Here is a 14,980-nt window from a genome sequence, read left to right as displayed (position 1 = left end):
TCATTAATGTCTCACCCTAATGTTGTTCCACACCCGTAAGACCTCCGTTCATCTTCGGAACACAGTTTAAGATGTTTTAGATTTAGTCCGACAGCGTGTATGAACACTATACTGTCCATGTCCAGAAAGGTAATAAAAACATCATCAAAGTAGTCCATATGTGACATCAGTTAGTTAGTTAGAATCTCTTGAAGCATCGAAAATACATTTTGGTTCAAAATTCACAAAAACTACAACTTTATTCAGCATTGTCTACTCTTCCACTTTTGTTTTCAAACCTCAAATAAAGATTCAAACGGTCATGAATCAGCAGATTGAGTCATGATTTGGATCGCGTGTCAAACTGCTGAAATCACGTGACATTGGCGATCCGAATCATGAATCAATATGCTGATTCATGACCGTTTGAAAAAGACAGTGCTGAATAAAGTCGTAGTTTTTGTTAATTTTTGGACCAAAATGTATTTTCGAGGCTTCAAGAGATTCTAACTAACTAAATGATGTCACATATGGACTACTTTGATTATGTTTTTATTACCTTTCTGGACATCGACAGTATAGTGTGCATACACTTGGATACGCTCTCGGACTAAATCTAAAATATCTTAAACTGTGTTCCTAAGATGAACGGAGGTCTTACGGGTGTGGAACGACATTAGGGTGAGTCATTAATGACATCAATTTCATTTTTGGGTGAACTAACCCTTTAACATTAGATGAAAGTCAAACCTGTCAAAGACATTCACACGTAACATTCATGCCATCCGAAGAGACGCTTAAGATGCACCAGATTATCTTTGACTTCAAACAAACGAGTCACATCATGATTGTTCAGCTATAAAATGTGTGGTTTTCAAATTAGATTAAAAAAATCAGCTGGGTGTAGATGCACTAAAAGACCTAAGACCTAAAGTCTTATAAAGTTTAAACATCTGAAATTTCAATGATCGAGTTGGAAGTAAAATTAAACGTCAATAATTTTGCGTTCTCTCACAAAAACATTTGCATTCCCCAGAAAAACTTTGCATTTGCTCGCAAAATGTTTGTTCCCCTCATAAAATTTTCGTTTACTCCCAAAATGTTCAAGAGTACTTAAGTTTCTCAGGTGAATGCAAATGTTTTCAAATCTCATAATTTTTCACCACCTTGTACTTTAGGGACTCCAAGGGGGCAACATAGATTTCATAAATTGGTCTCATCCCATGAAAGATCATTCATATTCTTTAACATTTTTCTAACAATCCTCTCCAGATCTTTTCTTGATCTCTGTTCTTCCTCCAAGGATTTCTTCATTTTTTTATAGTCCTGTTGGAACGGTAAAATCATGTAACCAGGTAATGCAAAATATTTAAAATCATCGTTTTCTATGAGATTAATTTAAATATTAAGAGAAGCTTCCTCACACCCTCACAGACACGCACCTGTTTAAGTTCTTGTACCTCATCTTTCAGAGCATAAACAGCATCCACAAGGCTCCTAGGAAACATCGGATATTGAATTTGTCAGTGCATACTTCAATAATGCTTTATTCAATTCATGTTCTCGTGACAAACAACCTTCTTTTTTAAACTTATTATAAACCCTGTTCATAAGAATGGCCAAATATGCAGTCTTACTTCTCCTCCAGAAGATTCTGACCATTACTCTTCAACTCGTCTACACTGAACTTCTCCTCCCCAGGAACTATCAGTGCTGGACTGGCATCTTTCCACTGTCCTGTTCCAAAAGAGAAGCCCCGCAGATTGATTTCAGGAGGTTTAGTTTAGTTGGATTCATTGATTAGCTCAGTACAGGACCACTGTGCCTCAAATAATGGTTTGGACTGGATCAGACTTACACAGGACTGTGCGTGAGTGAGACAGGAGTTAGTCATGCAGAGAGGGATCATCCAAGAATAATAAACGCATTCAAAAAAAACTAAAAGAGCACCAAGGTATTCCTGTAGGGTGGTAAAACTGGTGAAATTAAACCACACACACACACACACACACACACACACAAACTGTTAAAAAAAACTTTTGTTGTAAGAGATCAATTTCTGAAAGGATAAACACTGTACAAAACAACCCAAGATTTATTCAAAATGTATATTACAACATTTGTCATATATTTGACTCTGCATATATAACAATCACATTAATAATGTCTTAGTTTCACGAAAACGGCACTGAAGTATTTCTGTTGAACAGTTTTAAGAATATCTGCAGTAAACGACCGACAAAAAGGTAGTAAATATACATATTTTCTTCTCGTTCATTTTTTTAACCACAGAATAGAACTTGGTCACAAGGAAATCACAAAACATGAGGAATTATACTCTTTGTCATTCTTGAAGTAATTGGCAAGTTGGTTTTCTTGTTCGTTTCATCATACATAAAAGAGGAAAAGCATCAAACACTGAGGCTTGGACAGAGCCTCGAATGAATGGTGAAACACTCTTGACTATAACCATCCACACACCTGATTTAAATGGATTCTAATAGAATTTCAACCAACATTCAACTTTTTTCTGTAAACTTCCATACGCATCACTATAGACACCACTATAAACTTACAAGGTTAGATACAAGCATACAAAAAGTCCAGAATCATTCAAAATACATTTACAAATTGAAAATAAATACATTTATATCACATAAGTATGAACAAACGTCCCCAGTAATACTGTCCATGGTGCCATTTGAGAATCATACTTAAGAAATTCATGAACTCTTATTTCATGAAGTTCTCTGGTAAAAGACCCAACTCCTCATGTCAACAGAGAGGAAATCTAATGTTCACATTCAGTAAACATAGTCCAAGGTAATACCACACATTTCAGATGATTGACAATACTCTAATATTTACAGACACTTTTAAAGAGATTTTAGAATTTTTTTTCTATAACAGCAGAACCTGTCCTTGTTACCTTCAGAGTGCATCGTACCTTCAACAACGTCAATAATTAAATACATCTGGGAATGAGGGAATGAGAACATCATTTTTTAAAGGACACTTAAATAAATTTTGAATGCGAGGCAAGCAAAGTGAAAAAAAACAACACTACATTAAGTGAAATTGGTGATTTCAGGGGGAGTTTAAATGTCAAGGCAACAGGGAATTGCTTTGGGAAAGTGCATACATATGCAGAAAATGATGATGTGTGATTAATACAACACTGAGAAATAAATATATAAATGAGTAAAATAAATATGCATTAGAGTGAGATCAATAAATACATAAATAGTTTCAAATAAATAAAAGTCATAAAAGTCATTTGAAATAAGAGTGAGGGGTGAGGGGGAGATTAATTTTGGTGGGAGATGTAGGAGCTCTTACGGGAAACAGAGCCCATCCTGTAACTGTGGGCTGTCCATATACTGTCATAGTCAGAGTCCTCTGAGAGGTCCGAGGTGGTTTCAGGCCTTGAGATACTGCTACGGCGGCCCAAAGAGTCCACGCTGGATTGATCCAAAACGTGGTTATGCATGAGATCAGTGCCTTGCCATGCTGAAGAGGCCATCCAGTCGCAGATGATGAGAGGGGATCAAATCACACGAATGAAGGGAAGGGGGGCGGGAGAATTGCAAATGGAAGGGAAGGGGAATAAAACAAGGGGGCGACCAAAGAATGGACACGGGTGGTGCAACCACATAGATGGGAGAACCAATAATACCCCAAGATATTAAATGAGTTTTATTTATTTTTTTAAAGAAAAATAATAATAATTATGTGTAAAGATGTCAAAATGAAAAGGGAGGGGTGGGGGGGTCATGATAAAAAAAATGAACATTAGGTATGATGAAGAAAAAAGAGAGGATATTGTTATAAGATATCCAAGAATAAACTTGTTAAGATCAAGAGACTTTAGTTTGTACAGGACTGCTGTTCTATGTTACACACAAAAAAGTAGATATGAAGGAAGAACGTCTTAGAAGAAAAGAGACAGAGGTGGACGGGGCCGCATACGAGACTTACTTGAGTTCAGAGTCTGCCTGGTTTTAGCACTCGTGCAGTAGGCCTCAATCACTTTCAGAATCTGAGCATCTTCCTCCAGAGCTACAGTACCTGCACGGGTCAGAGATTACATCAGACACTTGATCTTTTAGAATCTCTCGATTTCAATAACCCTATTCGACTTACTCTTCCTCAGTGCAAACTCCTCATCAGACGGCTTCCTCTCCGGCTTTCTCTTGGGCAGCAGCTTTTTCATTGTCTTGGGGCTTTTACTGAGGTCCTGAAAGAGGAGGAGAAAATAACAGTGTCTACATATCAAGGGAAATAATCAACAATTATGATTTCTGTATTATATTTTACTGCTTTTCCATAATATTTGTATGGAAGTCCAGTATGCTGCATAATCAGCTGTAATCTGATCCCAGAATACCTCTTTATAGCAGAGAGCAGCTGAGGGCCTGAGAGGGGGTGCTGGACGCAAGCAGCTCAGGCTCCAAGGTTTCTGGGTTTTGGGGGGCTCCAGGGGGCCCCACATCATGGTGCTGTGTGGGGCCCCATGAGAGGAGGGATGTGGCAAGGTGTGATAGGCTGGAGCAACTGTCAGGCCCCGGCTTTCTGCATGTCTGGAAGGCGTCAGAGGGTGAGACGGGAGCTAGAGGGATAAAATTTAAGTTGACCTTTAAGTTTAAGATAATTCACAGGTCACATTTCAACCCAAAATAAAAAATAAATAAATGTTTGTTGCACATTACGCTTGACTTTATATTGTGTAAAGCTCTTAAAGGGTTAGTTTTCTGTCAAATTCTGTCATTATTTAAATCCCCACAATGTCTTTCCAAACCCACAAGACTTTCATTCATTTTTTGAACACTATATAGACATTTTTAATGAGATCTGGAACTGGAAGCTTTCTGTCCCTCCATTGACAGCTATGCAACTACCACTTTGATACTTCAAAAAGTTCATAAAGAGATCGTAAATCTAATGCATATTAATTGAGCGGTTTTAACCTTACTAATTTGGAATGACATGAGACATGAGTGAACTAACTCTTAAAATGTTTGTGTTGTTTTTACTTTTACTTTACTTTTGTGCAAAACTCTTCTGCATAGCGACTATACAAGTGTTAAATAAAAAAATATATAATTTTATTTATATAAAATAGTAAAAATACACACATTTTTACATTTCACATTTTTTTGTAAATAATCATGGTTAATCATACCAAACATTAAGGTTTTTAATATATTTTTATATTGTAATACTTTAACATTTAATCTCCAAAATAATGTAGAAACAACAAAGAGAGTAATTTTAAATTTAAAAAAAATTGTTTAATGACATCTTTTTAACAAAGCATTATGAATGAAGGCCAGTATTACTGATACAAATACGTTTGTATCATTTAACATTACAGTATAATTGAAAGTCGATTTTAACATTTAATGGGCTTTTACAAAAATATACAAATGTACTCCTTTTTAATTTAAGGGAACTTAAAACAATCTTCACATAAACCCATTGTAATGAATATCATATTAGCTGTGCCTGCTGTATCTAATATATCAGGGTTCAACTCTGTTTTTTTTTTAACCTTGTAAACAGCCCTTTTTGATTTTCAGGTAGGTCTAACAGGTAGGATGTTTAAAAAAGTTAAACAATTCACAGTCTTCACTGCATTAATAAGAATTAATCTATATTTAATTTATAATTTAGATTTCCTCTTTGCCTTTTGTTCTTTGATTAAAATTAAATGACAGACATAAGTAGGTTTATTAGGCTGCAGTCACTTTAAGACCTAACGCACATGATGCTGATCTTACACGCATCCTATTTTCTCACAACTCCTTGCCCTCATTAACACTTTTCAACTCATTTAAGACTGAGCTTACAAGGACTAGACAAAATGGAAATATGGGCATCATTTTGTGAGTTTTTGTACAAAAGAGAAAGCTGTTTTAAGAGGCATTCTGAGCGGCAATTTCAGGTGACTCACTGTGTGGCAGGGAACAGTGAGGGGTTTCATGCTGGGAGCCGCCATGGTGGTGTGCTTGGTCTGTCGGTTCAGATGCTCAAGCCAGTCCTGCAGATCCTGTTTGTTATAGCAGATCACCTGAAGCCTCTCAAACATGCTTCCTATTGGATGGACACACACAAGCACAGTCAATAAATGACAGAATGATAAAAACACTTGCTTATGTCTTGAACTAAAAAAAGATTTGAGTCAGTTTGTCCTTACCCGAGAGCTCAAAAGCATTTTTATGACTTTCGCAGTCTTCTAATGGGGTCACCGTCATCCCACTCAAAGGTAGCTTGCCCTGAAAGAAACAAAGCAGACGTTTTCTCTTTGTGCTAGAGCCGCAAGTGCCATTTTAATGTTGAACAGCTGTGGTTTGAGTGGATTTTGGGGGGGGGGGGGGGGGGGGGGGATGAGATTTATTTGTCTGTGCAGTAATCAGCTCTGACAGCTTCTGACCTGGTAGATGAAGCCACTCATCCTTGGACTGGCCGATAGGATGAGCAAAACATGAGGGAAAAGCAGAAGGTAACGCTCATGCTTCTCCTGACAAAAAAAAAAAATGAACAGCCATTGTAACTGCAGGACTAAAATTAGCAACATGTATTTTTACAACAAATATTATTAGTTTTTCATGCATGGTGTCCATGACTGAACTTTTTTTTAAAATAAAATTTATATCCAGAAAAAACTATTATGAAGTATAAAAACAAATCTTGATTTTTTTAAACAATTACCTGATAATGTAATTGTTTAAATCTGTAATTACCTGAAGTGGATTTTCCCCCCTAATCAGAACAGACCTTCTCTATATCCCAATTCATATACTAACCATACTAAATAGTCTTCGAAAACATAATTAGTATGTCCCAAGTCATGGTATGTTGAAAAGAGTACTCCAAAGATACGTGGATGGTTTACTGTTCCCGGTCAGAGTGCGGAGTGCGGATCGACACACTCTAACGGCTGATATTGCCCACAACCCATTGCGAGTTGGACAAGGATTCAATTAGAACTACAAACGTGGATACGTGTTTTAAAAAAAACTACAAACATGGCAGATAAGCGAGTCCAACGGTAAAGTCCAAAATAGAGAGGTTACGGGTTTGTCCCAAAGCTTGCATACTCTTCTGCTACACACTCAAAAGTATGTACTTTTTCTTCACAAAAAGAGTACATACTTTTAGGATGTAGTATAAAGCCATCTTTACACAGCAAACGTGGCGCAGAAACCGAATCTAAAGCGGCAATATAATCACAAAAATTCTCTAAAGCGGCATAAATGCATTTACACAGGAATTAAATGCATGGCAAACAATGCTTTGAACATTACTAATTTAAAACTACAGTTTTAACAAAGTGTTATAAATTAATTTAAAACAAATAATAAAATAATATGTAATAGCCTTTTAAAATAAAAATAGCCTACATATTTGTAACTAATTTTGCTCTGCGTAGTGCTTTTGATGTTTGTCATAATTCTGTAGGCCTAGGCCCACTGTAATTCTTCTATTGTAGGCTATTTTATATTTCTTAAAACAAATTGTGCCTGATTAAACAAATGCTATAAATAAATTATATAGCCTATTATTACGGGTAGATCACCGCAGGATTAAAAGTGGTCGAAAGTTTTTTCAAAGAAACAGAAAGTCACTTTGGAGCAGTCCCTCAGGGGCGTCACAACCGTGAGGGATACACTCACACTTTTCCCGGTGACAGGGTTCAACACCCGCTCTTTTTCTGCAGTTTTTCCACAGTTTTGCACAAACGGTATACAGTTGCTCCTCCGTTTCTCTGGCCGCTCTGTGTTGGCACTCGCTGTGGCTGCCTCCCCTCCCTTTACATAATAGAGATTTTTATAGCTTGATGCTCTTTAAATATTTTGTTGCATTGTGAAAAGTTTCGGTCCATAGGAAAAACCTGTCCCCGATCGTTGTCCGTGGTTCTGACCAAAGAAGAGTGCTTTGGAATATCCATTATAGGCACCAGGCTGCATAGCGTATCTATCTAGGCCTATAGTTTGTCTATAGCCTAAAAATGGTCAGGAATGTAATATTTCCCCAAACAAAGTTTAGTTCTGCTCGTATAACATGAGCCTGAATATTCGACAATTCTGTTTAATTATGTTAAGTAAACAGAAAAACGGTACACACGTCAATCAATTACAACGATTTTGGTTTCCCTCTTATTTATCAAATAGGCTATACAGACAATTATTTAATTAAAAAATAATGTTATAGGCTAATATTTAAATGCTGTCTTCATTTAAAAAAAAAAATCTAAAAAATTCTAAATTCAGTTCATATTTCCAACAAACGAAGTGGTAATTTTGGTTCGAGCCAAAATAACGAAGTGGTAAAAAAAAAAAAAACCTTTCCATGCAATTAAACATTTTGCCCTTCTCTCACAGTGACTACAACCCTGTGGAACGGTAATTAATGTTCTAAATAAATATGCACATAGCCTAATAATAATGGTAATAAACAAATACACAACTTTAAATAAACTCAAATATTCTACAACACGTTGCTTATAGACAAACTACAATACTATAAATGATTGGGTAGGCTATAATTTAAGTTGTTAGGCTGCACTATGCCTAAGGGAAAAATCCAAACTTCAGTCTATTTTAACGACATAACATCTAGGACAGCCGATAGAATTTATCAGAAAATATCAAATCTAATATCAAATATTGTTCTCTCTAAGAGATTATTTTTGGAATATAATCAAAATGCACAATCACAGTGACGCCGACTGGGTTAAGCATTTACCATTTCTGAGGGCAAATGTTGCAGTGCGTTGATCTGCCAGTCTCTTCAAAGGAAGAGAACAAACGGCGAACACGACAGTGGTTAGCTTGACAATGTGAATACAGGAATCTTTTACTTTAATTCCTAGATGGTTTGTCTCCTAGCTGCTTTTTGATTCTCACGCCTAGTGAGCTGGCTGACAGGCGGTTGTCATGACAATGACGTAGTTTAAGGCGGTACAAGATCACGTTCATTTACACTGAATCAAAACCGTTTCAGTGTCGCCTTTGATACTAGGGGCCGAGGTGAGTCAGACCCGAAATATTTTAAGTCTGCTTTTATGCGGCATTGCGTCTTTACACAGAATTTTGATCAGACACGCCGCCTTAACTCGGCTGTGTAAAGATGCCTATAGTAGGCATCTTTTTGAAATACCAAGTTCGAATCCTGGCTTGTGGCTCCCAATCCCCCCACCCCCGCTTCAAATAAGCAGATAGCCCTGTCCCAAATTCACACTATACAAGGAGAAAATGTTCATCAGGTCTGTCAGCTATTGAGATATTTGTGCTGTCCCACCTCACAGCCATAGTTCTGGACCATGGCCTGGCTCATATACAGTACTGAACCCAGGGTCTTGATGTCCTCCCCTTCCCAGAGACGAATCGCCTCAGTCAGGATCTGAAGCTCGAGCTCCTTACGCTTCCGCACCTCCTGACACTGTGCCTGTAACCATGCCAACACAACACATTAAGAAGGCTGGTTGTCATGGGAATGATCCACACCTAACTGCAAAACCACAGGACACCAGTCCACTTTAGCATGCTAACTAGGCAGTTAACACTCACAGAGAGATTCTTGAAAGCTGTCATACATTTCTGAATTTCTGTCCGGTCTGGATGACCCTCCTGAAAGGGAAAAGAAGACAGTGTCACACTGAAATATTTAATAATGATAAAAATGTGTGGTTTCTGTTCTTCTCTCAATCTTCTACCTCCATGTGTCTCTCCAGCTCCTTCAGTAATGTGGGATATTTGTCCAGTCTCATGAAGGGTTTGCTGAGACCAGAGGTCAGTGTGAGAATACCTGGTATGGATGCACCCCTTCCCTCCATGAACTCTCCAAGTTCCTCACTGCAGGCACAGAAACGAGAAGTTATCACCAGTTTTCACCAATGAAATCAGGACACAGTATGGTGGCGTACCTGTGATCAGTGAGAATACTGACTGCCGACGGGTGGTTGGAGCAGTAAGACACATAAAGAGACCTCGTCTGGGGCATGAGATTGAGGAAGAACCCTCCCACCTTCTGCTGTAGCTCTGGAAGCCTTAAATCACAAAACATTGAGGAGAATTATTACAAACAATGTACTGGTGTTCCTCAGATATTCTGTGATATCATATAGGATCATATGTCTATGATCCTAAGTATAGGACATACATTTATATTTGCAATATTAACACCACATTCTGCAAATAATTCAACCCAAACCATTTCAATTCAGATTTAATTTAAACCTTGTTTTGTAGACAGATACACTACAGTTCAAAAGTTTGGATAAAGCAAGATGTTTTTTTAAGAAAGAAATTAATACTTTTATTCAGCAAGGACACATTAAAAGTATGCATAGTTTATATAAAAAAATAGGATGACTAGTACTTTCTTACTAATTAATTCTAAAAATCTCAGATAACCGATAATCTGAGGTTTTGATTATCGGACTAAAAACCTCAGCACGTAATAACCTAAAATACTGTCTAACACTTGATGGCTGCTCTGTTAAGTCTACGTCGTCAGTTAGGAACCTTGCTGTGCGTATTGATAGCAAACTTACATTTGAAAGCCTTGTTTCTAGCATCTGTAAAAACTATTGTTTTTAACTTAAAAATATATCTAAATGATGACATATGCTCTCAATGACAAATGCTAAAAAATTAGTTCATGAATTCATGACCTCAAGGCTAGATACTGTAATGCTGTTCTAGGTTGTTGGACTACATACTTAAAGGGGTGGTTCCGTGTTTTTTTTCTAGGCTTGGCTGTGTTTATGCGGCGCAGTATAACATGTTTTAATACTTCTTTTTTTTAAATGCCTGATTTTTCTTATATTTTACCTTTATTCCACACCGCTGTCTCCACTGTGCTTTGAACGGCTTGTTTGGTTTCTGCTTCTATGAAGCCCATCCCTTCGAAAAACGCAAGGGTCTTAGATTGGTTAGATGGCCAAATGTAGTTTCATGTATTTTTATTGGCTGAAGTGCCAAGCACAGGTTTTCCGGAAACGCCATGCCCCGTAATGACGGGCAGAAGTCAAATCTGCAGTGACTATAGAAAGGGTTTATGATGTCACCAACCTGGGAAGTTGTCCAAACCGGCCATTTTTGTAGGCAATAAACTGCCATAACTTTAAAAGACAATATCTCCGTTTGTATTGAACTTTCAGCACTCTAACTTTGCAGATACTGTTTATGCTCAAGCAGCAACATTACACACTAACTAAGTTAAAAAAGTGAAAATCGCATGCAACCACCCCTTTAATAAACAAACTCCAGCTTTTTCAAAACACAGCAGCAAGAGTTCTTACTAGACACTGACACTACTGGATCAGAACTAAAATGAGCTGGACATTGACATTTCCATTATCTACAGAACTGCTTTAGAATAAATTAACTAATTAAAAACTAATTAAAAAATTAATAAACTTTTTATCAAATTAAAAAATGTATGATCATTACAATGGGACTGAATCAACAATGACCTAACTTTAGCTGAACAATGACACAATTTTATTTTAAAGCTGCTGTACAGCCAAAAAGAACTCTGCTTGCATAATTAAATCATTTTCCTGTTATCACTGTAAAGCTGCTTTGAAACCATCTGTATTGTATGGGAAGTAAGGGATAATCCACGGCTAGCTGTGCATTAAACAATTTTAATGCACGACATGGAGGCAAAGAACCGCCTGACGAGAAGCGGAAGGTAGTTGCCTCAGCAAAGTGCATTAAAATAGGAAAATGATTCAATAAAAAAGCAAGCAATAATTCAATAAAAAAAGTAAGCAATAAGGTCAAAAGAACTGCCTGTAGAGCTCTGTAGAGAACTGAATCAAGACAGATTTGGGGAAGACTAAAAAAAATTGAAGGTTCACAAAAGCATGTAGCATCTATAATCCTTAATGGAAGAAGTATGAAACAACCAGGACTCTTCTTAAAGCTGGCCTCATTGTCAAACTGAGCAATCAATAGAGAAGGGCCTTGGTTAGAGTGTTGACTGAGAGGCTAATGGTCACTCTGGTTGAGCTCCATTATCATATATATGGAAAAGGGAGAAATTACCAGAAGGACAAACATCACTACAACACTCCACCAATCTGGGCTTTATGGAAGTGCGGCCAGACTCAAACCTATCCTCAGTGAAGACAAATGAAAATCCACTTGAAATTTACAAAAAAAACACCTAAAGGACTCTATTAGGCTGAGAACCAATATTGCTCAGTTGCAAACATCATATGGACTATGGAGGAAACTATGCACTACTCATCACTTGTAAAATACTATCCCAACAGTAATGAAAACCTAGTACAGGGCGTTCTGAACCTCAGACTGGACAGAAGGTTCACCTTCCAACAGGACACCAAACCTCAGGCATACAGCTAAGGCAATGCAAGATTGGCTTATGGGCAACTCTATTAATGTCCTTGAGTGGCTCAACCAGACCCTGGGCTTGAACCCAATCGAACATCTCTGGAGAAACCTGTTTACCGATAGTCCTCATACAACCTGACAGGGCTTGAGAGGAAGAATCTGGGAAGAATGGCAAAAAAATAACCAAATGAAGATGTCAAAAGCGTGTCACATCATACATGAAAAGACTTAAGGCTGTAAAGATGCTTTAAGTACTGAGTTAAGGGTTTAAATACTTTTGCAGTGACTGATTTCAGTTTTTTCTTGTTAATAAATGAGCAAATTTGTCACAGATCTGTTTTTTGCTTCGTCATGATGTATAGAGAGTAGATTGATATGAAAAAAGTAATTTAAAGGTGTCATAAACTGCCTTTTTAATATTTTATATACTGTTGTCTGAGGTCAACTAATGATGTTTGTGTGGTTTTTACAATCAAAAACATCATAACTAATAAGTAATAGGCTATTTTCTACACTGGTTTTGAGGCTCTCCTGAACGCAGGGTTTTGATGGGCTGGAGACTTGGAAATAAACGCCCACTGCTAGGATTGGATAAGATTTGCATATTTAATGTGTCTCAGCTCCCCTGTTCAATTCAGTTCACATAAGGGAGGGATTGTTTTGAAGGCGGCAACCGGAATAAACGTCTTTATCAAACAAACACAATGATTTATTTCTCATCCACCTGCGATTGATTAGACTATTACTTTTGTATTACATGGCCCACACGATCTGTCAATATAAGCGCAAACCGTGCGCACACACGTGCTCGCTCGCACTTCAAATGTCAAGTCAAGAGAGAGAGAGAACAACAGATCAAGAAAGAAATATTATGAGATTCATCGGCCTGCCAACAGGCTTCCGTTTTGGTTTTTACGTTGGGCTTTGCAAGCCCTGGCCCATATGTGTTTGAGTCCAGCATGCTAAAGGTATGTTCTGTTAGACATGTACGCAAAACAATCTATAACTATTATATAGTACTATATATATATCAAATCATTATACAAAATGCCTTAGTTATTGATGCTAAAGGTCAGAGGAGAATGGGCCAACTTATTCAAGCTGATAGAAGAGCAATTTTGACTAAAATAACCACTCGTTACAACCGAGGTATGCAGCAAATCATTTGTGAAGCCACAACATGCACAACCTTGAGACGAAAAGGGCTACAACAGCAGAAGACTTCACCAGGTACCACTCATCTCCACTACAAACAGGAAAAAGAGGCTACAATTTGCATGAGCTCACACAAAAAATAGACAGTTGAAGACTGGAAAAATGTTGCCTGGTCTGATGAGTCTCAATTTCTTTTGAGACATTCAGATGGTAGAGTCAGAATATGACGTAAACTGAATGAGAACATGGATCCATCATGCCTTTTTACCACTGTGCAGGCTGGTGGTGGTGGTGTAATGGTGTGGGGATCTTTTCTTGGCACACTTTAGGCCCCTTAGTTCCAATTGGGCATGGTTTAAATGCCATGGCCTACCTGAGCATTGTTTCTGACCATGTCCATCCCTTTATGTACCTTTCCTCTGATGGGTATTTTCAGCAGGATAATGCAACAAGTCACAAAGCTTGAATCATTTCAAATTGGTTTCTTGAACATGACAATGAGTTCAACTGTATTAAAATGGCCCCCACAGTCACCAGATCTCAACCCAATGGAGCATCTTTGGGATGTGGTGGAACGGGAGCGTTGTGCCCTGGATGTGCATCCCACAAATCTCCATTAACTGCAAGATGCTATCCTATAAATATGGGCCAACATTTCTAAAGAATGCTTTCAACCTTTTTGAATAAATGCCACGTAGAATTAAGGCAGTTCTGAAGGTGAAAGGGGGTCAAACACAGGAATAGTACGGTGTTCCTAATCCTTTAGGTGAGTGTGTGTGTGTGTATATTTTTTGGTATTAAACATTTTATACAATATGTTTTTATTTTTAGATACCAGATAAGATGTTTATAAATTTCTAAGTTTTTTTCTTTAAGAAAAAATACAAAAAAACTTACCCGAAGGTGCATACTTTCTATGACCTTTTTGCTAAAACTTTCCAAACTTATTAAAGGATTTACCACTAGGGGTCAGCGTAAACATTAAAAAACTCTAGTGATACTCAAATCCTCTTAATGGACCTCAGGTTTATGTTACTGCCCAGGTCTATTTTCATCATCTAGAAGTCGAAACTTGATACATTTGATGGAGTCTCAGTTTCACTAAGTGCTTGTCCCTAAATTACTCAGAGGCTATTAAGAAACAGCCCAGGAATCACACGGCTGCTTATGGTTAGAATGAAACTCACTTGGTGCAGTCCTCCAGTGACTGGACCAGGGTCTGCTGGAAAGTGCTGATTTCCTCCAGGTTCCCGAGAATGACGCTTACATCTGAGGTGCTCAGTCTATGAGAAACAATGAGAACTGTTCAGAAAAGTCAATGCTCAACATTAAAGTCCTCATGAAATCAAAATCGGTTCCTATTTACTTTGTTAGCAAACATTACAGGTCTTAGGGTGAACAATTAATGCATTCAAGTTAATACCATACACAGAAAAAAAAATGTTTGCCATGTTAATCTTTAATCAGAATCTGAAAAG

General features: G+C 37.5%; 1 protein-coding gene across 7 annotated transcripts in view; it reads right to left on the bottom strand.

Moving 5' to 3' along the window:
- Nucleotides 1–662: 662 nt before the first annotated feature.
- arhgef7a (Rho guanine nucleotide exchange factor (GEF) 7a) overlaps nucleotides 663–14,980 on the bottom strand; it is a 41,353-nt gene continuing 27,035 nt past the window's right edge. For 2 of the 7 annotated variants that reach the window (XM_067443658.1, XM_067443659.1), the window contains exons 8-21: nucleotides 14,690–14,785; nucleotides 9,908–10,030; nucleotides 9,698–9,836; nucleotides 9,552–9,611; nucleotides 9,283–9,429; nucleotides 6,413–6,499; nucleotides 6,176–6,254; nucleotides 5,933–6,072; nucleotides 4,367–4,588; nucleotides 4,123–4,216; nucleotides 3,958–4,047; nucleotides 1,617–1,716; nucleotides 1,422–1,476; nucleotides 663–1,305 (exon numbers count right to left, since the gene is read on the bottom strand). In XM_067443658.1, the coding sequence (XP_067299759.1) occupies nucleotides 1,183–1,305; nucleotides 1,422–1,476; nucleotides 1,617–1,716; nucleotides 3,958–4,047; nucleotides 4,123–4,216; nucleotides 4,367–4,588; nucleotides 5,933–6,072; nucleotides 6,176–6,254; nucleotides 6,413–6,499; nucleotides 9,283–9,429; nucleotides 9,552–9,611; nucleotides 9,698–9,836; nucleotides 9,908–10,030; nucleotides 14,690–14,785 (1,555 nt within the window). In that variant the 3' untranslated portion in view covers nucleotides 663–1,182. Of the gene's footprint in view, nucleotides 1,306–1,421; nucleotides 1,477–1,616; nucleotides 1,717–2,049; nucleotides 3,490–3,957; nucleotides 4,048–4,122; nucleotides 4,217–4,366; nucleotides 4,589–5,932; nucleotides 6,073–6,175; nucleotides 6,255–6,412; nucleotides 6,500–9,282; nucleotides 9,430–9,551; nucleotides 9,612–9,697; nucleotides 9,837–9,907; nucleotides 10,031–14,689; nucleotides 14,786–14,980 lie in introns of those variants that run through there. The other 5 variants (XM_067443660.1, XM_067443661.1, XM_067443662.1 and 2 more) reach the window with 4 other exon arrangements.

Source organism: Pseudorasbora parva, chromosome 5 (assembly GCF_024679245.1).
Source record: "Pseudorasbora parva isolate DD20220531a chromosome 5, ASM2467924v1, whole genome shotgun sequence".
NCBI lineage: Eukaryota > Metazoa > Chordata > Actinopteri > Cypriniformes > Gobionidae > Pseudorasbora > Pseudorasbora parva.
This window is presented reverse-complemented; position numbering and strand designations above follow the sequence as displayed.